This window comes from Piliocolobus tephrosceles, chromosome 2 (genome assembly GCF_002776525.5).
Source record: "Piliocolobus tephrosceles isolate RC106 chromosome 2, ASM277652v3, whole genome shotgun sequence".
Lineage (NCBI taxonomy): Eukaryota > Metazoa > Chordata > Mammalia > Primates > Cercopithecidae > Piliocolobus > Piliocolobus tephrosceles.
The window spans coordinates 99,802,443-99,829,205 of record NC_045435.1 but is presented as its reverse complement, the minus strand read 5'-3'; the positions used below and the strand labels follow the sequence as shown (position 1 = coordinate 99,829,205).

General features: G+C 45.4%; 1 protein-coding gene across 2 annotated transcripts in view; it reads right to left on the bottom strand.

Annotated features, from left to right (window-relative positions):
• Positions 1 to 8,708: 8,708 nt before the first annotated feature.
• TRANK1 (tetratricopeptide repeat and ankyrin repeat containing 1) overlaps positions 8,709 to 26,763 on the bottom strand; it is a 128,693-nt gene continuing 110,638 nt past the window's right edge. For both annotated transcript variants that reach the window (XM_026454883.1, XM_026454884.1), the window contains 7 exons: positions 24,870 to 24,958; positions 20,865 to 20,968; positions 20,625 to 20,757; positions 17,334 to 17,479; positions 13,435 to 16,481; positions 12,115 to 12,213; positions 8,709 to 10,260 (listed from right to left, as the gene is read on the bottom strand). In XM_026454883.1, the coding sequence (XP_026310668.1) occupies positions 10,160 to 10,260; positions 12,115 to 12,213; positions 13,435 to 16,481; positions 17,334 to 17,479; positions 20,625 to 20,757; positions 20,865 to 20,968; positions 24,870 to 24,958 (3,719 nt within the window). In that variant the 3' untranslated portion in view covers positions 8,709 to 10,159. The remainder of the gene's footprint in view (positions 10,261 to 12,114; positions 12,214 to 13,434; positions 16,482 to 17,333; positions 17,480 to 20,624; positions 20,758 to 20,864; positions 20,969 to 24,869; positions 24,959 to 26,763) is intronic.

The following is a 26,763-nucleotide window of genomic DNA, read 5'->3' as shown; positions in this document are numbered from 1 at the left end:
AAAGTGGTGGGGTAGAAGACAGAAGATAGGTCTCACGAAAACTTCTGTCCTCTCTGTATCCGTACAGTTCAAACAAACTTACCAATAACTGGGCTAACTTACTGGAGTGGAGGTCCTGGGGGACAAAGCTAGACAGAGCTCTCAGGGTCTCGGTTTCCATCTGCATAATGGATGTACAAAGATATCTCTCTCATGGGGTTGTCGTGAGTATTCACGCAGGGCCAGTCCCTGTATGCACCAGTACCAAAGGACTCATCCCAGTACACGACAGCTGTTACTACTGAAAGAAGTCAGGGAAAGAAGCAGGAGGATGCCATCAGTCCCAAGACTCAAGGGCAAGGATGCTCTCATGGAGTAAAATAGGAGGTGTAAAGCCAAGAGTACGAAGAGCAGGACACCAAAGAATCTGGTGATAATGTTCAAGTTGTACATAATGAACAGTGTAAAGGATTCCCTTTTAGTTACCGGTGGGTGGAGATGCATACCAGGTATGCCCTTGGGACCCAGGCCACAATCCACGGCCTCCAGCACATACAGCCTGACAGCCCAGCCTCTCCAGAGTCTACTTTCGTTTTAGCAGGATTTCTGCTTCTTCAAAAATTTTGTTTCGAAGCTCTTTGAAATAAATTTGATTTCAGGTCAACTGGATGAGAAGCACAGGGCCAAGCTAGACCCAGGTGAGACCTCAAAGGATGCAGAGGAGCATCCTTTCCTGCCAGGATATCACCGCCATGGAGCACACAACACTGGCTCTCAATATTGCTTTGCAAACTCCTGAGTGCAGAGAGAGGGTTCTCTTTTGACCACCTCTTTGGGCGACAAATGTTTTCCCTCTTGAACCTCTCTATTTTGCTGTCTAAAAATTTATTTGTTGTTTTTTGTGACCACAAACATAATCCAAACTATTTTTAAAAATCTAACTCTTACCGAATACGCAAGGACACCAGCAACAACAATTTGGCACTGAATTTTTGTGTTCGTTTTACAAAGTAAAGAAATAAATTGAACCATGAAGGTTTCTCTGTGGTTTGAGTTTTCAGTGAGCAAGTGATCTTTGCCATATTTTCATGCCAGCAAATTTAGGTAGAAACCAACCCATGTTCACGGTAGTCAGCCATGCCCCTGAGGAACACATGGATTGTCTCCAATTTTGCACTCTCCCAGACACTCCTGAAGTAAACATTTATTTGGAAACTTGTAGAAATGTTTCTTTAATATAAATTCTTAAAAAGTAGGAATGCTGGTTATAGTCATACAATGGAATATTATTCGGCCTTTAAAAGGAAGGAAATTCTGACCCCTGGTACAACATGGATGGGCCATGAGGACATTATGCTAAGCGAAATAAACCAGTCACCAAAGGACAAATACCATATGATTCTACTTACATGAGGTCATAGTCAATTCACGGAGACAAAGTAGAAGGGCAGCTTCCAGGGACTGTGGGTAAGGGGAAATGGGACTGGTGTTCAGTGGCTACAGAGTTTCCGGTTTGCAAGATGAAAAAGTACTAGAGATCTGTGGCACAACAATGTGAACATACTTAACACTACTGAACTGTACACTTAAAAATGATTAAGATGGTCAACTTTCTGTTATTTGTATTTTACCACAGGCAAAACTAACAATAAAAAAGAGAAAAGGACTGACCAAAACAAAAATTGGGAATGCTGGATCCAAGGGTGAGTCCATTTTCAATTTTAATAAATATTGTTGAAGTGTCCTCAAGAAAAGCTAGACTGATTTTTGTTCTCATTACAGTGTGTGAGGGACTTCCTTGTCCACTTTTTCTCCATCATGATTTGGTAACAGCGAATGGGAGAGAAAGCGGGGAGAAACTGATACACTTTACTTGAGGTATAACAAAACAATGTTTGTCTGCTCAGCTATGTCCTGATCCTCAAGAGTGGCCACAAAGTAAATTGGGTTGCAGCTTTCTGCAGGGTAGGTACAGATATCTGTGATGTCTCCAGAAACTCCAGTTATTCTGGTTCTCTTCCCCCATCCCACTCCCTAACCTTAAAATGATGACTCCAAATATCACAGACTGGCCTACATAATTCCCTTAAACAGCTGTCCTACAGAATCACTAAAACTTGGGTTAAAAATAGTCTCAGTCTCTAAAAGAAGGCTGGGTCCCTGGAACAAAGCCCTCTTAGAAACGCTCCTACCTCCACAAAAGCTGACCCACGTGGCCCCAGGGTTCCTCATCAATCCTGACCCTCCCTGCCACCGTGGAGAACAGAGAAGCGGCCTGAAATCTTTTCACATCCTTGGTCCATCTATGAAACAGAAGTCGGAAGAGAGGGAGAATAATGCAATTACAACCAAGCTATGTATTTGTGCCATTATTTCCATTTTATAAATTCCCAAGGGCGCTCAGAGAATTTAAAATTTAAGTAAGGTGTCTGAATTCACAGTCAGTATGAGAAGCCACATTTTAATCTTAGGTCTTGCTCCAAAAATACTGTGATGACAGTACCCTGTTCCCCATTGCAGCCCATCCCCTCAAAATGTCCTATCACATATTCAGATCACATCATCTATGAGAAGAATAAATTCTGAGTCTTAAACAGAGGACATAAAGTTCTGAACAGGGTTAGAATTCTGCAGCACCAGGAGGAAGGTTTCTAAACAACCCATCTCAAGAACGCCTGGTACCTTGCTAATGGCTTCTCCCTCCTCCTTAATGAGCAGAGAAATGCATTTTCCTGGGTGGCGGGTGGGAGTAAGGATCAGCTGTCTATTGTTGGCGGGCCTGATTTCTCTGCTACCAAAAGGAATTAAAGTCTATCGGGTTAAAGAGAGTTTTCTAGGGAACTCCTCTTAAGTTTTGCACCATTATGGTGGTTGTTGTGGGAGGGGAAGGTGGTTCCTCAAGCACCCACCTGGGCTTTTGCTCTACAGTTAAAATATCCGAAGCAGATTTAGAGTGACAAGATCGGGGAAGCCAGTCTCCATTGTCTAGGAGAGATATTTGTGGCAGAAAGGAGAGCAATTTCCTGCTGAATTGATTTACCATCCTCTGAATCATGAACTTACAGATGACCTGGGACACAGGTTTCTACACAGTATTGTAGACCTGGGATACAGCTACATGGTATTGATCCAGGAACATGTTTAAGGCATCCCAGATGCCAGATTAGGCTGCTGGAGAAGGTCAGGGAGAAATTTATTATTTTATTTACTTTATGTGTGTATGAGAGAGGGAGGGAGCATGGGAGAGAGATGTTGGGCATTGAGCAGATGATGACAGTTATGGCTAGAGAATCTCTGAAAGCTGGCTTCTTGTCCTGCAAGGACCCTGAAGGAGAAAAATGCACAAGGAAAAATGACCAAGAAGAGTAGCACAATGTTGTTTTGTTAGCTACATACCATGCCCCAGACCTGCAAAAAAAGTATACATCCAAGGCCCCCACCAATCGTATTTCAGTACCCAGGAGCCCTGTGCCCAAGTAGCCCTGAGCCACTGATGTACTGGGCCCAAGCAGAGGCCAAGCATGGTTGGTTGGGGAAGAGGGGGTGCAGCCATGTAATGAGTTTGGATATATAGCTGAAATGTTCACACACATGCCAGGGAGGCTGTTCATGGTATAGGATAAAGCCAAGGGTGGGAAGAGAAGGAGAGGGGAAAAGACACCATATTCTTATCCCAGACCCCACAAATGTTAGGAATGGGCCTATCCATCTGTAACAGCCAGAAGTGTTGGCTGCCAGTGGCCCAGGGGAACCAGAACCCAGGAGTTCAGTGGAAAGAATCATGTAACATTGGTAAGAGGGACCCACCCCTCCGGCAAGTTGTCCCAGCAACCAAGTCTCAGCTGCTGGTGAAGGCCTGCACAACTAGGTAGTTGCCGAAGTGGACATGGGAGGCAAATGACAAATACTTGGTTCTAGGGGTGGGTTCCAGGGTCCCTTCAGGGCACTAGGGTCCTAGGTACTATGGTACTAGGATCCCACTCAGGTCATGAATGAGGTGGATGAAGCCCTTTCTTCCAATGCTGACTGTGTAATACATAGGATCCAGTAGTTCTGCTCTGCCACCACCTGCTCACTGACCTCAGAACACTCCTCACTTCACACATATATAAACAAGTAGTTCTCATTCTATATTTTGGAGAATTGTTAAGATTGAAAGGTCACAGATGTGACATGCCTAAGAGTACCGGACATGCTGGAAGTCCTTGTTTTGCTGCATAACAAACCACCCCAAAATTTAGTAACTTAAAACAATAATGATTTATTAATTCTCATAATTCTGGGGGTCAGAAATTTGGGCAAGTCACAGCGGGTGGTTTTCTGTTCCATTTGGCCTTAGCTGGGGTCACTGACTCAGTCGCATCCTGCTGTCACCTAAGCCGAAATGTTCAGGAGGGCCTCACTCACATGAATGGTGCCTGGGGCTCCTCTGCGTGGCCTCTGCACATGGCTGGCTCTGGCTTCTGCACAGCCTGTTGGTCTCAGGGTATTTGAATTCTCACATGGCAGCTGGATTACCCCAAAAGTTCCAAGCCTCTCAAAGGCCAGACTTGGAAATGTCACAGTATCACCTCAGCTGCATTCTGCTGGCTGAAGTTAAGTCCAGTTGTAGAGGAGAGAGACTCCACCTCTGGATGGGCGAAGTGACACAGAGATGGGAAGGAATTGATAGTGGCCCTCCTTGAAATCTCCCTATCCCTCAACTTTTTTTCTGAGACAGGGTCTTGCTCTGTCATCCAGGCTGGAGTACAGTGGCGCAATCACGGCTCACTGCAGCCTCCACCTCCTGGGCTCAGGCAATCCTTCAACCTCAGCCTCCCAAGTAGCTGGAAACATAGGCACATGCCATTACACACAGCTAGTTTTTTGTTTGGGGTGTTTGTGTGTGTGTGTGTATGTGTGTTTTGATAGGGTCTCACTATGTTGCCCAGGCTAGTTCAACTCTTTGTTCAGTCATGAATTTGCATTTGCTCTCTGTGTATTTTCCAATCCTTTTATTTATTTATTTATTTTCAAGAAGGTAGCTAGGACTTTAGGCTCTCTTTGTTCAGGGGTGAGGCAGGGGCCAAGGGATGTCATGACCAATAGGGACCTGCCCTTATCCTCATGGCAATACAATGGGGGAAGTGAGAAAACTTCAGGGGGTGGCTCAGTTGTTCATCTCCAGAGGCGAGACCAGATACCCCACAGCTTCTAGTCTTGCCAAGCTTGACTTGGAGGGAGAAGAATCACCCATAATCTCAGATACCCTATCAGTTGGGACAGGAACGGATTAACAGCAGCCATGATGAACTGAAGGAAAGAGGGGCTCCCTCATTTTCCCTATACCAGATTGGCCTCCTAATACTTCAGAGATCCCAAGGAAGCAGAAAGACCTAATGACTTAGGCCACATTTCCCACCAAAGCAGGAATACGGTCCAGAGTAGGATTTGAATTAATTTAAATAAAATGTGGCATTTCTTACATGACTGAGATTCCATGTATTATACAGTTAGACCATTAAACCCCAACATTATCAAAGGCATACTGAAATCAGAAGGAAACAGAGGAAGCTCATATCCAATGCCATTAACATTTACAAATAAAATGGAATGCCTCATATGTGTATATAAGGTAAAACCTGGAAGTTGCTTTGTTGAGATTTGAGATGAGATATTTATAGCCTTGGTCATTTTCTTAGGCCACAGGAGTGATCCTCCTATCCAGGCCTGGAGGGCTCTTTCTGAGAGCTCCAGAGTGCAAAGTACAAGCCCTGTCCATCTGCCAGCCTTATCCCTCTCACATCTCCATTAACTGTGAGCCCATCTGGCAGCACTAGACTCAGCCCCTTGGGAGGAGCCCAGAAAAGCCTCTTTGACGTCACTAGAGAGATTAATAGCTGATGCACTCTGGTCATCAGTGGGAGATCTTGGTGACAACCAGAACCTATTATGAACACTAATATTTCCTCTTTCCACACTACCTGAGAGCAGGTGCAACATAAGCTGTAAGTCACACAAAGCTCATGGCAGTTGGTGCTGGCCAGGATGTCCAGCATTTTGGGACTCATTTTGGACTACAAGTGACCACTCCAGGGAACCAGAGGCAGGCTCCCCAGGAAAAGGTGAATTACAGCATCTTTGTCCCTAGGCTTGGGAGTAGTGGTGCAGTGGATGACTCTCGTATGTAAACTACAATGCTCAGGGTAGTGAAAGTTGAGGGTGCTGAAGACAGTAAAACTGGCAACTGTGGGAGCGGTGCACGCTGTGCTGTGCCATCCACTGGGAATGACTCTGGGCAGCTGCTCTGTCCCGTTCTTGAAGGACAGAGGCCAAGCTGCTCCAGGTGGGTGACAGTAGAATGCACACAAGTTTCCCTGCTGGGCCTCACTTTTCTATAGGAAAACACTATTGCCAAAAGATGAGTGAAAGACTGAAGAGAATGAGCTCTCTAAATGACCAAGAGCTGGCACACTATGCACTAGTAGGCAGGAGTGATAGGCTCTGAGAAAGAATTGTTGGCATCTGCTGTTGACCTTTGCGCCTGAGTCCTTAGTGGAAAGGGTGCTAGTTAGAATTGGAAAACCCAGGTCCATGTATCAGCCCTGCCCCAAACCAGCTCTGTGACCCAGGGCAAGTTGTATCATCTGGGCCTCAGTTTCCCCACCAGTGATTTGGTAAAGTACTGAGGTGCTAGCACAGAGCTTAGGATGCTGCTAGCTCCCGTGTCAGTTTGTTCTTCCTGGAAGACTGGACTCTTGTTGCAGAGAGAATGTGAGGAGAACAAGAGCTCTTGGCTAATCAGGTCAAAGTGTGTGTGTCTGTGTGTGTGTGTGTGTGTAGAGAGAGAGAATGTGAGGAGAACAAGAGCTCTTGGCTAATCAGGTCCAAGGGTGTGTGTGTGTGTGCGTGTGTGTGTTGGTGGAAGGAGGAAACAGTCACCAGAGGTTTATACGGCCCTCTCCCTTTCCCCAGCAGGCCTCAAAGAACCCAAACAGCATTCTGAATGCTTAACACTTCGCATTCAAATTTGCAAGGAACTGAAGTAAATGTCTAAGGCACTTAGAAAAACAGTTACTTCATCATGATGGGTTTTTAGAAAATGAACTATCTCTGAAGATTCACTTCCTTGACTGGGAAGATAGACAGGAGGTACATAGGTGCCTATCCAGTGGCTGGATACACAGGGTGCCTGTGAGGCAAGCTAGTGGGATATCATGACAAAGCCCCAACTTGGGGGAACCCTCTGTGCAGAAAATGTCCCAGCAGGACTAACTGCTGCCCTTTGAAGGGTCTGCTCACTGAGTCTTGGAACTTGGATTTCAGAATGGCTCCCAATACCCCTAGAACTGATCAATGTGGCTCACACTGCCTAAGCAGTTTGTATAAACAATGTGGTTTGTGCTGAACGCTACTTTCCTTCTGAGACTCTGGAACTTTGGTATGTGCTAGGCAGAAGATACTCATATGACCAGCTGCTGGTAGAAACCCTGAGCTCTGAGTCTCTGATGAGCTCCCCAGATTGGCATATTTCACACAGCAAGTTGTCACAACTCATTGCTGGGAAATGAAGCCTATTCTGTGTGACTCTGGAAAGGAGCCCTGGAAGCTTACGCCTGGTATCCCCTACACTTGGCCCCATGGGCCTTTTCCTTTGCCAGTTGTGCTTAGTATGACTTTGCTATAATCAATCAGAGCCATGACTCTAACTACATGCTGAGTCCTGTGAGCCCTCTTAATGAATTACGAAGACTAAGAGTGGTGATCTTGGGGGACCCCAGATACACATCCCCCATCCTGGACTTCCAGGCAAGTCCAAGACACCGAAGCCACTGCTATGAACTGGGCCCAGGATTCTGGTCATTAAGGGAAGTTACTGACTCTTCTGCTGAATTCCATTCTTCTCTCCTAACCTCCACACCCCCACTCTAAGGAGCTTTATGAGTTGAGGAGTCAGATTTTTGGGGATGGATCTCTCAGATAGTTCTACTGGACAGTGCTAATAAAGACATGACAGCAGGATCACCTGTCCCATTTTGAGCCTCTTTAATTTTAAAGGGTAAGATCAGATGCTTTGCTTGCTAAGACTCAGCTGTCCTGCTCACCTGATGCAAGCAAACACAGGCATCGCAGCACCAAGACTGGAGAGTACTCAAAACCACGGCAACAGCTTACAGAACCACTCTGGATCAGGTAGGAAGGGACCTTAGACCACTTTCCCAAAAGGGGAAACTGAAGCCCAGCTGGCTTATGTAAATGCATTTACCACCCATGCAATACACATGTCTATCACCGCTCTTTTCTCACATTTCCATATCTCTCCTACACCAGGTCATGAGGCTCCTACATAATGCAGCATGAAGGTGCTCCGTGTTGAATAGACCCGATTCACCTGGCATTACACAGCTCGTTAGGAATAGGAGAGGAGTTTTATTCCAGGTCTCCTGCCTTCCAGGTCAATGTTCCTTGTTGGGAAAGCCCCAGTACATGGTACAGACAAAACTCCTTACTGTCCAATCCGTGCATGCTTGGGAGCATCCAGATTGGAAAGAATGTGCATGAGGCAGGCCCTTGAGAACACCAACCAGCTGGGAGTCCTGGACTGGGCTTTTTCTGTGTCCCTTGATTTCTGAATCTCTGAAGGCAGAGGAAGCTTCTGTCCTAGCCAGCATCAATCAGCTGACCAGGGGGAACCAGCTCCAAGACTTAACCCCTTACTCTGAGTAGAGACTGGAAATAAAACAGCAGCATGTAAAAGAAATGCTTTACCTTTATAAAAAAATGTGATAATACAGCAAGATATTATTGGGGTTTTCTTTTTTTCTGTCAAGTAAGAAAAAAAAAATACCTGGAATAAAAATTAGAAACATAATCTAAGAAAAATTAGAAACAAGCATTTCAAGGAAACAATTTGGAAAGACAAGGAAGAGAAAACAATGAGCAGCATGAGCAGCGAAAGCAGCAACATGGGGGGAAAGCTGGCTCTGCTGTGAGGACAGAACAATCAAAGACCAACGTGCACCTGGCCTTCCACACCAGGCTGAGCTGAGGGGTGGGGTAAGGGTGGGCAGTAACTATCAGAGAGGCATAAAGGGTGGGACCACGCTGATGGCCGCTGGCTCACTGTGCGGAGAGGGTAGGCAATGGCCTTCTGCAAACAGGCCCAGATCCACCCTCTTATAAGGCCTGCCAGCCATGTGGCAGTGACGGATTTGACTTAGCTGGCTTCCTCCTCTGTCCATTTGCTCCAGCCTGAAGCTCTGCAGGTCACTGTCCCACAGTGATGAGCTCAGCAAGCAGAAACTCATCAGAACGTCAACCTCAGCTAGGGTAGCAAACTTGCCAGGGAGAACCAAAAAAACTAGATGTACAGGGCTGTGTACAAAACACTTTTTGGAATGTCTGCACCATAGCCAAGGCAGAGTTAGGACCACTTTGGAGAGGCAGCTGGAAATGCTCCCAGCAACATTCCCCAGCCTTTCCCTCTAGGGAAGGGACATCTGAAGAACACTGGGTGAATTCTCGACTACATTCTGAGGTAGTCTAACTGTGACTTGGCACAGGTAGCTAGGAATGATCACAAAAAACAGAGGGAGGGAAGGCAGAAAAGTTGCCACAGAGAGAAAAGGCTAACATCTCTAACAGAAGAAACTACACTACAAGTGGGCCCAGAGATGACCAGCATGTGTCCTGGGGTCGGGATGGCCAGTGACAGAGCCCACCCCTGGGCACATACAGCTCTCAGAGCACACTTGATGCTGCAGCAGTGTGGCAGGAGATGAGGGAATCCATAGTGAGATTTCCTGGCCCAGAGCAGCAGCAACTGAGGTTAGGAAAGTCTGTCTTAACACCTAGTCCTCTGCTACCAACTCGTGTCATGATGGGATGAGCCAGACACCCCAGCGACCATGCAGTGAGGAGTCCCAACATTCCCTTCAACTACAACTCCTCTACCTGAACTTGCTTGTGAGGGGAACTAATACTGCTAGGCTCTACTTGGAAACACTTCAGAGGTGAGGGAGCAACCAGATCCTAAGCCACTGAAAGAGAAGTAATGAGAACAAAAAGCAGTGGTGTTATTAGACTCCCCTACTTTTTAAAATGCTAAGTCACATTTTTTTTTGTCCTCTGCCACAGCACTCAGAATTCTAAGTCAGAATGGAATGTTCCGAAGGATGAGGAGGCAGCAGCTGTATGGACATTAGTATTTTCTCTGCTTTCCACATTTCCGAGAACGCCTTCTAGGACGAAGCTCACCAAAGTCTTCAACTTCATTTTCATAATCATCTTCCTGAACAACACCTGTGAAAGAAAGGTGTAGTTGCCATACACTTCAGCAAGCAGAAACTCATCAGAACGTCAACCTCAGCTAGGGTAGCAAACTTGCCAGGGAGAACCAAAAAAACTAGATGTACAGGGCTGTGTACAAAACACTTTTTAGGCCGGGCGCGGTGGCTCAAGCCTGTAATCCCAGCACTTTGGGAGGCCGAGACGGGCGGATCACGAGGTCAGGAGATCGAGACCATCCTGGCTAACACAGTGAAACCCCGTCTCTACTAAAAAATACAAAAAACTAGCCGGGCGACGTGGCGGGCGCCTGTAGTCCCAGCTACTCGGGAGGCTGAGGCAGGAGAATGGCGTAAACCCAGGAGACGGAGCTTGCAGTGAGCTGAGATCCGGCCACTGCACTCCAGCCTGGGCGGCAGAGCCAGACTCCGTCTCAAAAAAAAACAAACAAACAAACAAACACTTTTTGGAATGTCTGCACCATAGCCAAGGCAGAGTTAGGACCACTTTGGAGAAGCAGCTGGAAATGCTCCCGGCAACATTCCCCAGCCTTTCCCTCTAGGGAAGGGACATCCGAAGAACACTGGATGAATTCTTGACTACATTCTGAGGTAGTCTAACTGTGACTTGGCACAGGTAGCTAGGAATGATCACAAAAAACAGAGGGAGGAGAGGACAGAGGAGGGGAGGGAAGGAGGGGAGGGGAAGGGGGAAGGGGGGGAGGGGAAGGGGAGGGGGGGGGGGAGGGGGGGGGGGGGGAGGGGAGGGAGAGGAGAGGACAGGAGAGGGGAGAGGAGAGGGCAGAATGGTGATTTTTTTTCCCAATCCACAGTAAAATATAGCATCCTAGTAAAACCTAGTGTCTCTGTAATCATTGGTTTAAATTAATGAAATAAAGCTTTCTGCCAGGGTGCCAGAGAAAGAGAGATTTCCTTTGAGTACTGATGTTGCTTCCCAAAAAGAGTCAAAGTAAACACCCTTCTCTAGAATTAAGTTCCTTTATGGGCTGGTTCCTCTGGCCTTATTTTAGAGGCCTTTTAAATAACAAAAAAATCAAGCAAAACATAAATTGAACCATACACTTGAGTTGGTATATCAATTCTCTTCCTTTTGAAATACATATCACAAAAACCAAGACCCCAGAAGGGACTAAATGCTAAAGATTTTTTATTGGCACAGACATTTGTGCCAAGTCACTTCAAGTTTTCCCCACCTCTGGGGTCTGGATTTTCCAGGGGCATCTGCGGTTGATGAAATACTCAGAGCAAGAAGGAATGTGGTCCTGTGGCTGGAATGGGCAAAAGGAAAGACATTCTGGATCACATATAACTTGGCAAGATTATTCTGACTGCCAGGAGAGAAAGCGCTTCATTCTACACAAATTTAACCCTCTGTAGGAAGAAGCACTTAAGTTTCCCCAGTGATTTTGTTTGTTTTATTCAGAAGTATATTCCCAGGCCCAGAACAACACTAATATATACTAGAAACTCAGTAACTATCCACTGACTTAAATGACTGATTGACACAGGAAAACAGTTCTCAAGGGATAGCTTCACAATGCTTTGTCCATCCTTGGTAGTCACTGTATTGAGTATGTGCAGTGACTGAGCACTATCAGTACAGCTCATGAGCAGCAAGAGGTGTATGGCAACTAACACATGCCCAGAATAATGGCCCTCATAGTCAGATAGGAAAAGGCAGATATTATGTTGCTAGTAGTTTGCATCACTGGAGGTGATGCTCCTAGACAGTGAGAGTCCACTTTTGACATCGCTGGGCTGCCCCACTTCAGATTTCCCCCGGGAGCCAGCAGTAATAAGAACCACAGAACCCAAAGTGTTACCTGTCCCCAGAATCAAGACTCCTTACCTTCCTTCTTTAAGCGGGCCTCTGTTTTCATCAACCAGTCTCGTGCATCCCTGACTGACAGGATCAGAATGTTGACCAGCCGAGTCATCGCCTCCTCCGCTACAGAAACCACAGAACAGGGAGCTGAGTAAAGATGCCATTGCAGGGACTAGAATACCAATTACTAGACCCAAAGCCTCCACGTCCCAAGAGCTGGTCTCTATGTTTTCCCTGAAAAGAGCCCTCCTTATGGGGTAAGGGACCCAAAGCTGCCTTCTGCAGCTGCAAGTATAAACTATACAACTAAAGGCTAGCCTGACGCCATTACTGTGTGTCTATAGAGACTGCCACAATTGCAAACCTTCCTAAGACACTTGTGTTCAAAATGTCATTAAACCTTAAACTGAAAAGAGTATCTGAATTATGGAATGTTTTAAAATATGCAGTTTCACTAAGTTTATACATAACTTCTACTCAGTGTTGAAAGGAAGTAGCTAATAAGAAAGTGAGGGAACTGTAATCCCAGCACCTTGGGAGGCCAAGGCAGGGAGATTACCTGGGGTCAGGAGTTTGAGACCAGCCTGGCCAACATGGTGAAACCCTGTCTTTACTAAAAATACAAAAATTAGCTGTGCATGGTGATGGGCACCTGTAATCCCAGCTACTTGGGAGGCTGAGGCAGAAGAATCGCTCGAACGCAGGAAGCAGAGGTTGCAGTGAGCTGAGATCATGCCACTGCACGCCAGCCTGGGCAATGCAGTGAGACTCTGTCTCCTTTTAAAACAAACAAACAAAAAAAAGCCAGGGGAAATCTGATTCTAAAATGACATAAGAATTCTATGAAAGGCTCACACTGGGTAGGACCTAAGGACCCTCCTAAAAGGAAGAGACCAGCTAGACCAGCTACACACTTCCAGATCTTAATCAGGGGATGAATGGGTCAAGAGAATCTTAAAGAGTTTTCTCAACACTTTAAACATTCTCCCTGTATCTTCTCCATAGAAGATTATTCTGGCAAGGGCCATTCTGACTGCCAGGAGAGAAAGCACTTCATTCTACACAAGCTTTTAACCCTCTGTAGGAAGAGGCATGCAAATTGCTGGAGCACCTGGGGAAATCCTCCCAAGTCAAGGATAATGACAAACTTTTAACTGGGGGAGGGGTAATCCAAACAATGAGGTTTGCTGTAACTTGAGAACATATATTCCTCATGTGTATTTCTTCTAAGGCCAAGATTCCACCATCCTCAAATCAGAAGCCACTACAAGGAACTTAACCCTGAGAAATGTTCTCAGAGCCCAGGTCTCACCCCACCTGGGCCCTGTCTCTGCAGACCCTTACCACCATCCCAGGCCTTCCTCCTGTAGAGGTCCTCCACCATATCCGAAACCCTCTTGATGTGCTCCTGGACCTTTTGCAGCATGTGACTGTGCTCCTTGGAGCCCACGTGACTGTGGATCCATACACTTTGCTCAATGTCCTGCACCACCAGCTTGCCTTCATCAATGGCCGGGTCCACCTTCTCGTGGAAAAATTCTGAGTATTTCTGGTAGGCCACTTGCTGCCTCTGGTGGTGTTCTAGATGGATGTGCTGCTCGTAAGACTCACTGTTCCTCTCCTGACACTCCTCCCTTTCCAACTCAGCCCTGGAAAGGACAGCCACCTCAGAAGCTGCCCCCTCAAACGCTTTGCTGGGGCTGAAATAGTTCTCTGGGCCACGGGTAAACTTCACTCCACACAGGTCACACTGGGTCCTGTCCACATCCGCCTTTTTGAAGTTCCCAGCCCTGGGCTCCCTGGCTTCCTCCCTGACACGCTCCACCTGGGTGCCCACTCTTCTCCTCCAACTGATGCACAGAGACACCACCAGGCATGCCCTTCTCAACTTCCGCTGTATGGAGGCCTTCCGTTGCTTTTGGGAAAGGATGGTGGCCAGCACATGGTCTCGGTCTTCTAAAGCCAGTTCATCCATCTCATCCTGGCCAAATTCACACTCGGGTTCAGCAAAGTAGTCCACAGGGTCCAAACAGAGCAGGCGGTTTAGTCTGACCTCCTCATAGTAGAGGCCACGGACTATGGACCCTTTGGTGTGTACAGGGTCCCACCGCCAGTCACAGTCCATTAGGTACTCTTCATCCCGCTCAAAGAGCAGGTCCTGCAGCGCCTCAGCCACAGACTTCACATTGACTGCCACCAACACCCGCTTCACCACCTTCAGGAGCCTCTCGGGAACCTGGCCAGGGCAGTCCATGCTCATGAGCTGCAGTCTTGACTCGATCTCCCGGAAGTGGCGGTACAGGAGAGGCTTGCAGTACGGCTGCAGGACCTCCTCAGCATTCACCAGCATCACCAAGCACAGCACCAGCGTCCGCTCAGCCTCACCCGAGACCACATAGTCTATTTCACTGAAGGCATCAAGCAGAACATTGAAGTTCACATTCTCATAGCCACATAGCACCTTGGCGAGGTAGCAGAGATGGAACCGGAAATCCTGAATGGCTCTTGTCACATCCTTGGGTTTGTATTCCTGAATGATGGAGAATACATCCCCAAGCTCCTTGTCTTTCTTGCTAAACAGGAACTCCCAGTAGTGCAAGAGTGCAATGTAGCTCTTGGGGAGGCACAGAATGACATTCTTCCAGAGGCGGGCCAGCACCACCCCACAGTGGATGAACTGGAACTCCAGGAGGGCCACTGTGTTTCCAATGCTGGGGATGAGTGGTTCTTTGCACCTCTTGATGAGGACATTCATGAAACGGAAAAAGAGCCTCTTGTAGTCTTCTGGGTTCCTGTACACATAGAATTGATCAATGCAATTCTCCAGCAGCCGGATGAAGCACAGGTGGGTCTTGTCCATATTCTCATCATCCCTGTTGGGTGCCAGCATGCCAAATTTCCCTTCTATTCCTTTTATCCTGCTGCCTCTCCCCCTGCCCCTTTCATCCTTTTCAGACTCTAGAGCTTTGAGTTCCCTGTTGTAGTTGTCCTCCTCCTGGTGGAGCAGCTTTTCAAACTCCTCCGGGTAGTTGGAAGAGAGAAGGAAAGCTTGCATGGCACTCAGCCACAGGTCTGTGGATTCCCGGCGGTTGCGTGCGCTGTCGTTTTCAAACAGAAAGTGGATATACTCTTTTAAAGCAAATCTGTAGAACCGGAAAGATTTGTAATTTGGTTTGAGGATTTCTTTGCATGCCATGGGGTTTTCTGACAAAACTCTCTGATGGAAATGCTTAGGGAAAAGGACATCCAGAATGGACTTGCAAAGGCCATACATATCTGTAGACAAAATATAATCAATTTCTTTAAGCTCTTCTCCTAAGATTTTAGGGAATACTTTTTTGGCTTCCAAAAGCAACCCGTTGATTGCCACCAAGTTCATTTTCGACTGAACTAAACACTTGGCTTCACAACGCCGCAGAGGCCTGTGAAAATGTTCACAGTTTTCATCCTCGCATTTTAAGCCTACAATAAACCTCATGCAGACTCCTCGGTAGGTCTTCCCAAGTAGGCTCCGTGTGATCTGACACAGCCTGCCCAAAAGGTGTTTGTTTAGGGCTAATTTCACTTGATCAGTCATTATCAAAAAATGGTCTTTTGTTTTCTTCTCTCTCAAGTTCAAATCCAGGTCAAAAATTATTCTTAATATGGGCCCAGGGTCGTTCTGAGCTATCTGGCAATACTTGGCATCCACCTGGGAAATCCCAAAAAACTCAAAGCAAGATTTCACCATTTCCTTCTCAGCATTGTTGGTCACTCTTTTGAGAGCCCTGACCAGACTAAGGAGGATTTCCAAGCCCCCTGGAGCCAGGCCCAGAATCTTCTCAGGCTCGGCCTCACTCTGGCTGGCTGCTTGGTAGAGTGCTTCCACCACTCCAGCTGAGTGGTTGAGCGTGTCAAACTTGAAAAAGGCATCTCTGAGCTTCTGAAAGTCTCTCAGGATTACCCCTTGCAGAAAGTGGGCCTCAGCAATGCCAGACAATTGGCCAGTTTGATAGCAGAGATCAAGTGCTTCTCTCAGAATGTCCTTGGTGTGTTCTATGTCAGAATCCCTGGCCACATTGAGGCGGGCAGCCCCCAGCAGACACGAGGCCTGGAAGTCCTTGTCAGCAGTGAGCCTGGCAGCCTCCAGGAGGCAGCCATGTTGCTTCATCAGCAGGGCAGCCTCTTCTCTCCTACCTTCCCTGTTCAGCAAGTCTGCAGCCTCTGCTAAGCGTTTCCGAGACTTCAAGAACACCAGCTGGTCTTCTATGTCTAGCTTTGAGAGGACAGCCATCATTTCCTTCATCTTATTTGCACTCAGATACTTTGCTGCAGCTTCCAAGTAAAACTGACTGGCAGAATAGGAGAGCTTGGAAATGGGAAGGGTCTTATTCTTTAGCATTTCTTCATACCTGCAAAGACAAAGGATGCAAATGTCAACTTGGCATCACCCAATCAATAGAAAATTTCCTCCAAAATACAGCACAGAGCAACTTAAATAAAACTCCCACATGTAGATAAAACTCCCACATGTAAATAAAACCTAAACTTGTCAAGCATTCAAGTATTTTTACAAAGGCCTTATTTTACACTGTTACCAGTATAATAATAATGAATAAATTCCTTATGCTTCAATCAGGAATTGGTGTGCTTAGTTAATGAAATATAGTGGAGGTGTAACTCAAACAAGAGGGAGTGAAATCAGAAAGTCAATCTATAGGGCAAGTGTTATGCATAGTCTAAATTATCCTTGAAAAACATCTCTTTGGTTCTCATAAAAGCATCAAAATCATCTGAGTCTACAACTCTGTTCAGTTTGATAAAATGAGAAAGGATAAAATGGGGGCTGCACATGCATCAGCAATTACACCAGTCTTCCTCTTATTACCCAACTTGTGATTCTTCTCTTTTAGCAGGTGTGCATTAGTTGGGTTCCTGTGAAATTAATGAAGCTCTGAAGGACTCCCCTTTATTCTGCTGAGGGGAGTCAGAATATGTCATTATACACACACTCATAACATACTCCCATCCTCCTCAGCCCCCTTTCTTTGTGACACTGCATCAAAGCTTATAAAGAGACTGGAAAACACAGAGTCCTGCTCTCAAAGAGCTGCTGACCCAGCACCGAGGCCACTGCTTAAGTGGAAAGAGAGCAATGTGGTCAAGCCATGTCAGAAGCAGCAGTATAGCACCACCCAGAGCAGGCTGCCCCCAGAGAGAAGTGGGAGGAAGGGAGGGGAAAGGGAGAGAATAAAACCACCTACTTTTCCACTGCAATAGCAGCTTCTTCAAAAAGCTCCTCTTGGCAGTACATTTTGAGTGCTAGATCAAATTCCTGAATCTGCTCAAAGCATCTGAAAGCATCTTTGTAGCACTGGCTTCGCTTATAGAAATAGGCAGCATCTCTTATCTAGGATGGAGTAAAATTTTACTTTTATTTAGAGTATTCGTAATTAACTTTCTAATCTTAAACCAATACCACAAATAATAAAGAGGATAGTCATATGTCTGCTTTTTGTTAGAATCCAGTTAAAAACCCTATAACATAGATAATATTAGGAAAACCAATTATTGGAAGGGAGAAAAATAAAGTTAAATCCCAACCTCACACCAAACACAAAGGTAAGCCCCAGGTAGATTAAAGATCTAAATGTGGAAACTATTGTGGGAAAATGTGTGAGAATATCTTTGTGACTTGGAGGCCACACTCAAGTGGAAGGAGTCTTCATGTGACTTCCAAAAATAACATAATCAACAAAACCCAAAACCCAAATTTCAGGAGAAAAACTGACAGATCAGACTAATCCACCAAAACCACTCAACAAAAGACATATGAAATCAGCTAAATTTTAAAAAAAATAACACCTAGATCAGTACTGTCCAATAGAAGTTTTTGTGAAGATTAAAATGTATTGTTTCTTTGCTATCCAATCTAACCACTAGTCAGATCTGAATATTGAGTCTTTAAATGTTGGTAATGCAACCAAGGAACTGAACTTTTAATTTAATTTAATTTTAATTATTTTAAAGTTAAAGAGTCACACGTGGCTAATGGCTACTGTACTAGACTAGCCCTGTCTAGACAAAAAGAATTCTTGCAACCACAAGAAGAAAACTTTCCTCGAGACACAATAGAAAGCTAGGCAAAGGATATAAACTGGCAGTTTGCAGTGGGGTAAACTTGAAAGACTAACAAACAAATAAAAATGCTCAACTTTACTGACAATTAGAAGAATACAAATGAAAGCCACGGTGAAATACATCCACCAGGTTTGAAAAATGAGAAATCACAATCTGCTGACTGTGGTCAAGAATGTGGGGAATGCAGAACCCTCGTGCACAAAGTGGAACAGCTATCCCAGAAAGCGAAGGGACTGCACTTAGTGAAGTGAAACATGTGCATACCCTAGGCCAGCAGGCCTGTTTCTGACAACACATCTTGAAAAAGCGTCTCACAGAACCCTAAGAAGACATACTGTGCCAAGGTGCTGTGTGTGGGAGCCAGGAGCCAGTGGTAACCTGGACATGCATCACTAGGGAAATGAATTCGTCAATGCAGTGGATGCCCACTCAGGAATACATGACTGTCAGAAGCATGGCCAGATCTAACACTACATAGCCAGTGATGGTAAAGGAAAAACACAGAGCAAGATGTCTTCTAGATAAGCCTAAAGTTTATATGTATAGAAGACACCACTATTCATTCTTCAATAATGCATGCATTTGAGCACATACATAAAATATATTAGAATAACTACTAATGAGAAAAGAATGGCAATGGAGACTGGCTGTGAAGAGGAGGATGAACGAAATAAAATTCTATGATTGGACCCCATACCCACCAATGGTGGGCTTGCCATGAACAGAAGAATCTACTAGACTCTTCTTCCTATCACAGTTCCCATCCAGTTCACCAGCTAATCCTGTCTGCTCGGTTTCCCTAACATTCCCAGATGTGCCATCATCCCACCACCTCCACTACCACCATGGCAGTCCAGGCCCTATCATTTCAGCCTAAGCTGACGCTAGACTCTAACTGGCCTTTCTGCTTCAGTTCTTGCTGCCCTATTGACCTCTTCACAGAGCATCCAGATAATTAGCTTCATGTCACTCTTCCCAGCAAAGTCTTCCACTGGCTTCCCATCATGCTTGAACAAAGCCCAGTCCTTGCCACAGTCACCAAGGCCCTACTGATCTGGCCTTGCCACTTTCTCTTACTCATTTACCATTGCTTGTGGTCATCTCACTCAAATTGACTGGCAAGATTCAAATCAACCAACTTGGCAGCAGCCTTCTTCTGGATCCTTAGGCCACATCACCTCCCTTTTCCCAGTCCCCAAACACATTCTACCCATGGTAAGAAATGTTTATCCAGGTGCCAAGAGAGTGAAAGTTTTCCTTTCAGGGATTCCTGTGCCTTGCCTGCTTCTTGCCTCTAGAGAGTAGTGTTGTATCCCTGTTCCATTCCCATCTCCCACAACCTAAGAAGTTACATCCCATAATAAACATGGAACAGGGTAGGCAGCACCTGGAGGGCTTTGTCCTCTTCTTCGCACTGACTTGGGGCCAAACTTCAAACGTCCCAGTAGGTACCACTCCTACCCCTCTCAACGCCCAGGGTGCTCTGAGGATCCCAGGAGTCACCATATTTCACATACAGACAAGGAAACCCCCTTTCCTACTGAAGGATAGTAACACCCCATAGGGCAAAATGCAACAGCCCACACAGCTCCTTAAGCGCAGTTTCTCCAACTACCTGTGGGAAGGGACCAAATCATTTTAAATTTCCAATCCATCATAGTTGACACGTTAAAAAATGAATTGATGGGAAAATTATCACCACTTGGATGTCAAAGCAATGCCAAATGGCAATTTAAAAAATTCTAACTGCTTACTTTTGTCTTCTTTGTTAATCTTGCTGCAGACAAATAATAGTTTGTGGCCTGCTGACCACTCTGTGAGTAGCTGTGTTCCAGACGAACAGCTCTGTCCAACAGAGCTTTCTGCAATGACGAAAATGTTCTGTTAACAATGAGCACTTGCAATGTGGCTAGTAAGATTGAGGATGTGAATTTTTAATATTATTGTATTTTAATTAATTTAAATTGTAAATTAAATAGCCACATGTGACTGCTGAATTAGTGCAGATCTAGAGTGATTACTAGGAACACAGCCGAGGAACCTCCATCTAAATGCCAGGCCACTCAGCCAAGGTGACTGAAGACTAGGAACACAGAGAAAGAAAAGAAGTATATTCTAAAACCCTTCTGTCCTTTGGCTTGAGCATTTGGTTTCCCTGTGGTTAATATTAGGCCTTGAATATTAACACAGACATTAACACACAGACACACACATGCACATGCATACTGTCTTCAGAGCCTCCTAAAAGTTTGCAGTAGTAGTGAAAGTAGGGTTCCCTTAGAGTTGCAGGGCCAGCATCTCCCTCCTTGGAAGACTGCAGCCTCTTCCTGCTAGAGTAGAGGTCGAGCCTACCCCTCAATCTGCTCAAGTGAACCCCAGTTCTCCCTGGAGCAGCAGCGGATTAGGAGCCATACCTTTCCCAGCCTCTCACACAGCTGGGCGGAGAGCTGGAACTCCTTGGCATAGCTCAGACACTTAAGGGACAGCGTTGGCTCTTTGCATTCCAAATAGGTCTTAGCCAATTCCAAATATTCCAACTGCTTTTCCCTAGGTGAAGGAAAACAAAATAATATTTCCACAGAATGTTGACCCAACACCAATATTTAACTGCTGCTCTCATCGGAGCAAACCAGAAGTGATCCCAAGACTCTTACTTGGGGCTGACTTTCTTGGATTTCATGCTCAGGGCAGTGTCATGGGCTAGGGCCAACTTCTCCTTCTCAAATGCACCTCCTTTCTGGTAACACTTGGCTGCAACCTGGAATAGGCAAAAAGTTTTATTCCCAGCAAGGTAATGGAGGTAACAGACAGAACAAGAGTTAAAGTATGCATTATAAATTTGTACTGATAAAACACGAAGTCTTGCTCCAGCCCAATCTGAGACGGAGGAGCAGGAAGGTGCAGATATTCTAAAGAAAGTAGTCTTGGAATATAAAACCCAACAGTATTCATACTGAACGGTATCTTTTAGAAGCACCCATCGAAAAGGTACAGAATACGTATTTTTTCAAGCTACCATAGTAACACCCTTATTTAATCTTCCAACAGTCACAGCAATAAGTATCAGCCTTCTCATTGTATATAGTTGCTACTTCAGGTCAGAGTCATGGAGCAACTGGCCCAAAGTTACCCAGTGGCTCTTCTGGACTTTGACCCAGTTGGTGAGTACAACAGCTACTTTGCAGTGTTGGCAGAACAGCTGGAGTACACATACTGGAGGCAGAAATGGGAATAGAGATGGTATTACAACACATCCAGATCCCTGGGGCATGCAGATCTGTTACCAAATCCTCTGACTATAAGATAGGCAAACAAATGTCACAGAGGAGTCAGGCTTCACCCTGATCGTTGCCAGCAGAAAGCTGCTTTTCTAAAACAGGGATGCTGATGCTATGTCTTAAAGCACACAATACATGGGCAGGAAGTTCACGTTCTGCCCAGCACATACACATTAGGTCTCAGTGTGGGCATGGAAGGGACTAAGTGGCACATGCTGATAAGGTAGACAGGATGACCACTTTCCCCTTCATGCTCTCTGTGTGGATCTGCTTTCATTCCTGTGACCTGTGCCATTTCCTTCCCATTGCAGGGCCTTTGCATACACTGTTCCTTCTAACTGAAATGCTCTTCTGTCCTTTCTCTGTCGTGCTAACTTCATTCATTCTACAGGTTTCAGCTCAAGGCTCTGTTCTTCAAAGAAGGCTTCTCAGGCCTCCATTTCCAGGAAGTTGGTTCTGGGAGCAGCTGGTCTCTCATCTGTGACACCTGCAACAGCTGGAACTGTGCATTGGTGTATGTGCCTGTTTTGCTCACCATCAGATTACTGGGATCTAAACATAATTCTTGGCCCATAGCTGCTGAAGACTAGGAACATAGAGAAAGAAAAGGGATATTCTAAGAACCCTTTTTGTTGAATGAATGAATCTTCTGTGGTAGTTCTGAAACATTTATTGACATGCAGCCAAAAACTCAATAAACCACCTGAGTCCTGAAGTCCTTTAGCAGGATCAAAATAAAGTCAGGGGAGGAGAAGGCTTTTTATAACATTCTCATCTGTGCTGGCTCCCCTAAAAAGATTTTAGATTCAAATATTCAAAAGGCATTTTTAATGCAATAATTGGATATCCATGGGCAATACATATGGGTAACACCAACAGTGTTCTGAAGGGAATAAAGGGTAAGATGTTACATAGTTTTCCAATTTCAGACCCATACCTGCTGCCCATATTATCCCTCCCTTCCCTCCCTAACACCCACCCCCTGCCCCACCAAAAAAAAAAAAAAAAAATTCTTGGTTTCATAACAAGACCCAAATGTTCAATATTTCTTTCCAATTCTAACAAAGATGGGCAGTGAATAAAATTGTGAGGCTTGGTCAACTTCTACAGCTAAATACTACATACTTAGGAAAATACTTTCCAGACATACCCAAACCTACAATAGCATAAATTGTTTTTTTCACTCCATATAATACATTGCCAGGGTGGCCACAGTCCTTTACTCCTCTCTATATCTGCCCATACCCCCTTACAGTGTAGCTTTTCAGCTTCTCCCATCAAGAGTGCTGCCTAGTTACCCTCCCATCTAATCTAGGCTGAGACTTGCTTTGGCAGCAGAATTCAGCAGAAGTGACACTGGGCCAGTTCCAAGGCCAGGCCTCAAGGGGCCTTGTGTGCTTCTATTCACTTTCTTTGAATTCTGCTCAGGCATCATGTGAACAAACTCAGACTAGCCTGCTGGAGGAGGAAAGAAATATGATCCAGGAACCCCAGTCACCCCTGTCCCCCAAGCCAAGAACCAGCCAACCCCAGAAGCAGACCTGACCAGCTGACTGCAGATACATGAGGTGCTCAGCTCAGACCAGAACCACTCAGCTGAACTCAGCACTGCCAATCCATAGAACTGTGAGCCACATAAATGACTTGTGTTAAGCCACTATGTTTCGGGATTGTTGGCAGCAAGAAGTAACTGATAAATCTCAGATGTAAGTTACATGCTACAGACTTAAAGCAATTTCTCTCAAACAATAGACAAAACTCTTCAAAGAACTGGAGCTGAAAAAACATTAAATTCCTTCTCCAGGCATGTCAGATCACAGATACCTCACACTATGGCTTCTGTTAAGTCCTGAACTTGTGATTTCATTGTCCTCATCAATTCCCAGTACCTTTACTCAGGCCCAACTCCATGAAATTCCAATCAGAAGCAGGACAAGCCCTCCATTGAAAACACTGTTTCAAAACATTTGTTCCAAAGTGGCAAGAGAAACTGCAGATAGTTTTCCTGTAACATTTGAGGAGCTGGAGCCTCATAACATGAACACTGAGGTGTAGAAAGAAAGGTGGTGATCTTTCCAAACCCCAGATCCAGTTGTTGTTTCAGAAAACATCATCTAGAGCTGCATGCATGGGGCACTCCAGGTGCCTGGGGTAGAGAAATCTTAGGGAAATGTGCATTTGGTGTGGTCATGCCTGTGGTGTCAGACACTGCTGGTTAGTTACCCACAGCAGTTCCTCCTCTCTTTCTTGCCTTTTGGCGGAACTTATCTCCTGCAAAAGGTTAAAATTGCCAGATGGGATTGCTCTCCCAGACTCTCTTGCAGCTAGAAAGGTGTATGTGACCTAGTATTGACCAATGAGATATAGGAGGAAGACCACCGAGGACTTCATGATTAAAAAAAAAAAAGAGAGAGCAAGAGAGAGAGATCAACAAGAAGAAAGTGCCTGCACTTCATTCCTGCTTGGAATGCTGCAGAGGGAATGGAGCACTTGGAACTGCCACAGCAGCCATTAGGCAATCAATGAAAGGGAACATCTCAGACAAGCTGCAGATGACACAAGGAAGAGATGGAATGAGACTGGGCCCATGTTGACTTTGTTGAACTGCAGAACCAATCCTAAGACCTGACTTCTTGTCATTAGATCAAAGCAAAAAAAAAAAAAAAAAAAAAAAAAAAAAAGCACTCTTTAAGTAGGGCATTGAAAACTTGCAGATGAAGTCATCACCACTATTTCCACACATCCCAGCCATGCCCTACCCGAGACCCTGTGATGTGCAGGAATGCTGACTTTGGGAAAAGGAATGCGGCTGTTTAACCTAGTTTCAAAATTTCAAGAGGTCTGCTGCAGAGATAACACTTCCTGGAAGAAGACTGCTCAGGACCACTAAGATGGCTTGTAGCTGGAAGTTGGCCAGTGCAGTGTAATAATAAAGCTTAACCTATATTCACCAGACTCAGATTGGCAATGAAACCTGTTTGGTCAATTTGAAAAAAATCAAATGAGAGATCAATCTTTTACTCCTTTAAGATGCAGTATGATGACAGCAAAGCTTTTAGGTATAGAGTACTGGAGGGAAAGAAAATATATAGAAGGATTCCTTGTTGGGGCAAAGGCCACAGCCCTCCATGATCCATCAGCACATGCTGGCACTTGGACAAAATGAAGAGTTGTCATGCCTGCACTGACCAGAAAAGGAGCAGGACAGGAAGCTCTCTTCATCTTCAGGTGACCTGATGTTTCAGAACACATGGCACAAGCACCATTACCCTCATCCTTTCCTAGTGACAAATACCACGTTGGGAAACCTGCCTGTGAGGTCTGACGAGGGCACCAATGACAAGGATCCCTCATCCCCTGGCTCCTAGTCCAACCCCTTACCTTCCAGCACTGGTGCTTGGCGTAGTAATCTCCCTGTGCAATCCACTCCGCAGGAGTTGAGGTCTTAACGAACATGCTATCATCAAAGTCTGAAATGAGAAAGAAAAGTGTGTTTGCTTCTCTGGGCTTTTTTGCACTTAAAACTGTTGTTACGAGCTGAATTGTGTCTCCCCGCCAGCCACCAAATTCACTTGTTAAAGTCCTAACTCCCAGTACCTCAGAATGTGGCTGCATATGGAATGAGATAGGGCCTTTAAAGAGGTGACTAGGTTGAAATGAGGCCATTAGGATGGCCCCTCATCCAATCTCACTGGTGTCCTTAGAGGAAATTAGAACCTGGGGAGACCCCAGGGGCAAGAGCGTGAGGACACAGAGTGGCTGGGCTGCAAACCAAGGAGAGAGGCCTCAGAAGAAACCAACCCTGCCAACACCTTGATCTTGAACTTCTAGCCTTCAGAACTGTGAGAAAATACAACTCTGTTGTTTAGGCCATCTAGTCTGTAGTATTCTGTTATGGCAGTCAGAGCAGACTAACCTGTTGTCTTTCTAGTATTCATGTAAGATATATTTTAACTTACCAAACCACATTTCTGCGGGTATTGAAAGGAGGAGGTAGAGGGGAGAAAGGATGTGGTTTGGTTTTAAAATTTTGGTCTACTTTCCTTTTCTATGGCTACAAATCAGAAGACAGAAATTAAAAATTCCTCCTTGAAAACCCAAAGTCAAGTAGCTTTTAGCAAGCTCCCAGGCCAGGACTTCAGCAAGAAAAAAAAAAGTGACAAAATTTTACACTATTTCCAAATGTGCAAACTTTGCCCTCATCACAGTAAGCAATCTGACACATTCCTATTAGTGGACAGGGACCACTGTAACCACCTGCTGTCCGTTCCTTCTGTTATCCTCACCAGCCTGCTGGTGACTATTTCAGCATCGCACCCCACCCCACCCCCACCCTGCCACCTGCTATCCCCCAGAGTATCAGTGACAATGGGTGACAATTCCTGCAGGTTCTGAGTCACAGCTTCATGAAGCACACAAAATACAGTGAATTCCAGGGCAATACTGGCAGACAAATCAGAGCTAAAGGAATCAGAGACACCTAGGCCAATGGATATCAACTGAGGGAGTGAGGCAGACAGGCCAGATTTGTTTGGAAGGTGCAAAAACACATGTTAAGCATCACAGCCTGATCCCTCCCTGCTCGTCCTCCGCTGGAGCTGTGTAGCAGTACAGTGATGACTTCCCAGCATCTTATTCTGACTCCCTATGTGTTGCTATGAGTGCCCCTGTGACATTCAATTTCCACAGCAAAACCCCATTCCATATTATCTCAGAATGAGGCCAGTGAACTCTGCAGATGCCATGTAAAAGAAACACAAATTGCATAACCGTTATATTCAATCCAAACACAATGGGAACAGATGCTTTAGAAGAATTACTATGTATAACTTAAAATTTGTAATTAAGACTGCACTTTTTCTTGCATTCTTAATGCTACCAAAACATAAAATAAATTGCAATGTTTTCATTTTGAATTTTTTAAATATAAAAAGTCAACTATCTTATGATTTTTTTTTTTTTTCAAATGGAGTCTTGCTCTATTGCCGAGGCTGGAGTGCAGTGGCACATTCTTGGGTTACTGCAACCTCTGCCTCCCAGGTTCAAGCAATTCTCCTGTCTCATTCTCCTGAGTAGCTGGGACTACAGGTACACACTACCACACTGGGCTAATTTTTGTTTTTTTTTTTGTTTGTTTGTTTTTTGTGAGACGGAGTCTCGCTCTATCGCCCAGGCTGGAGTGCAGTGGCCAGATCTCAGCTCACTGGAAGCTCCACCTCCCGGGTTCCCGCCATTCTCCTGCCTCAGCCTCCTGAGTAGCTGGGACTACAGGCGC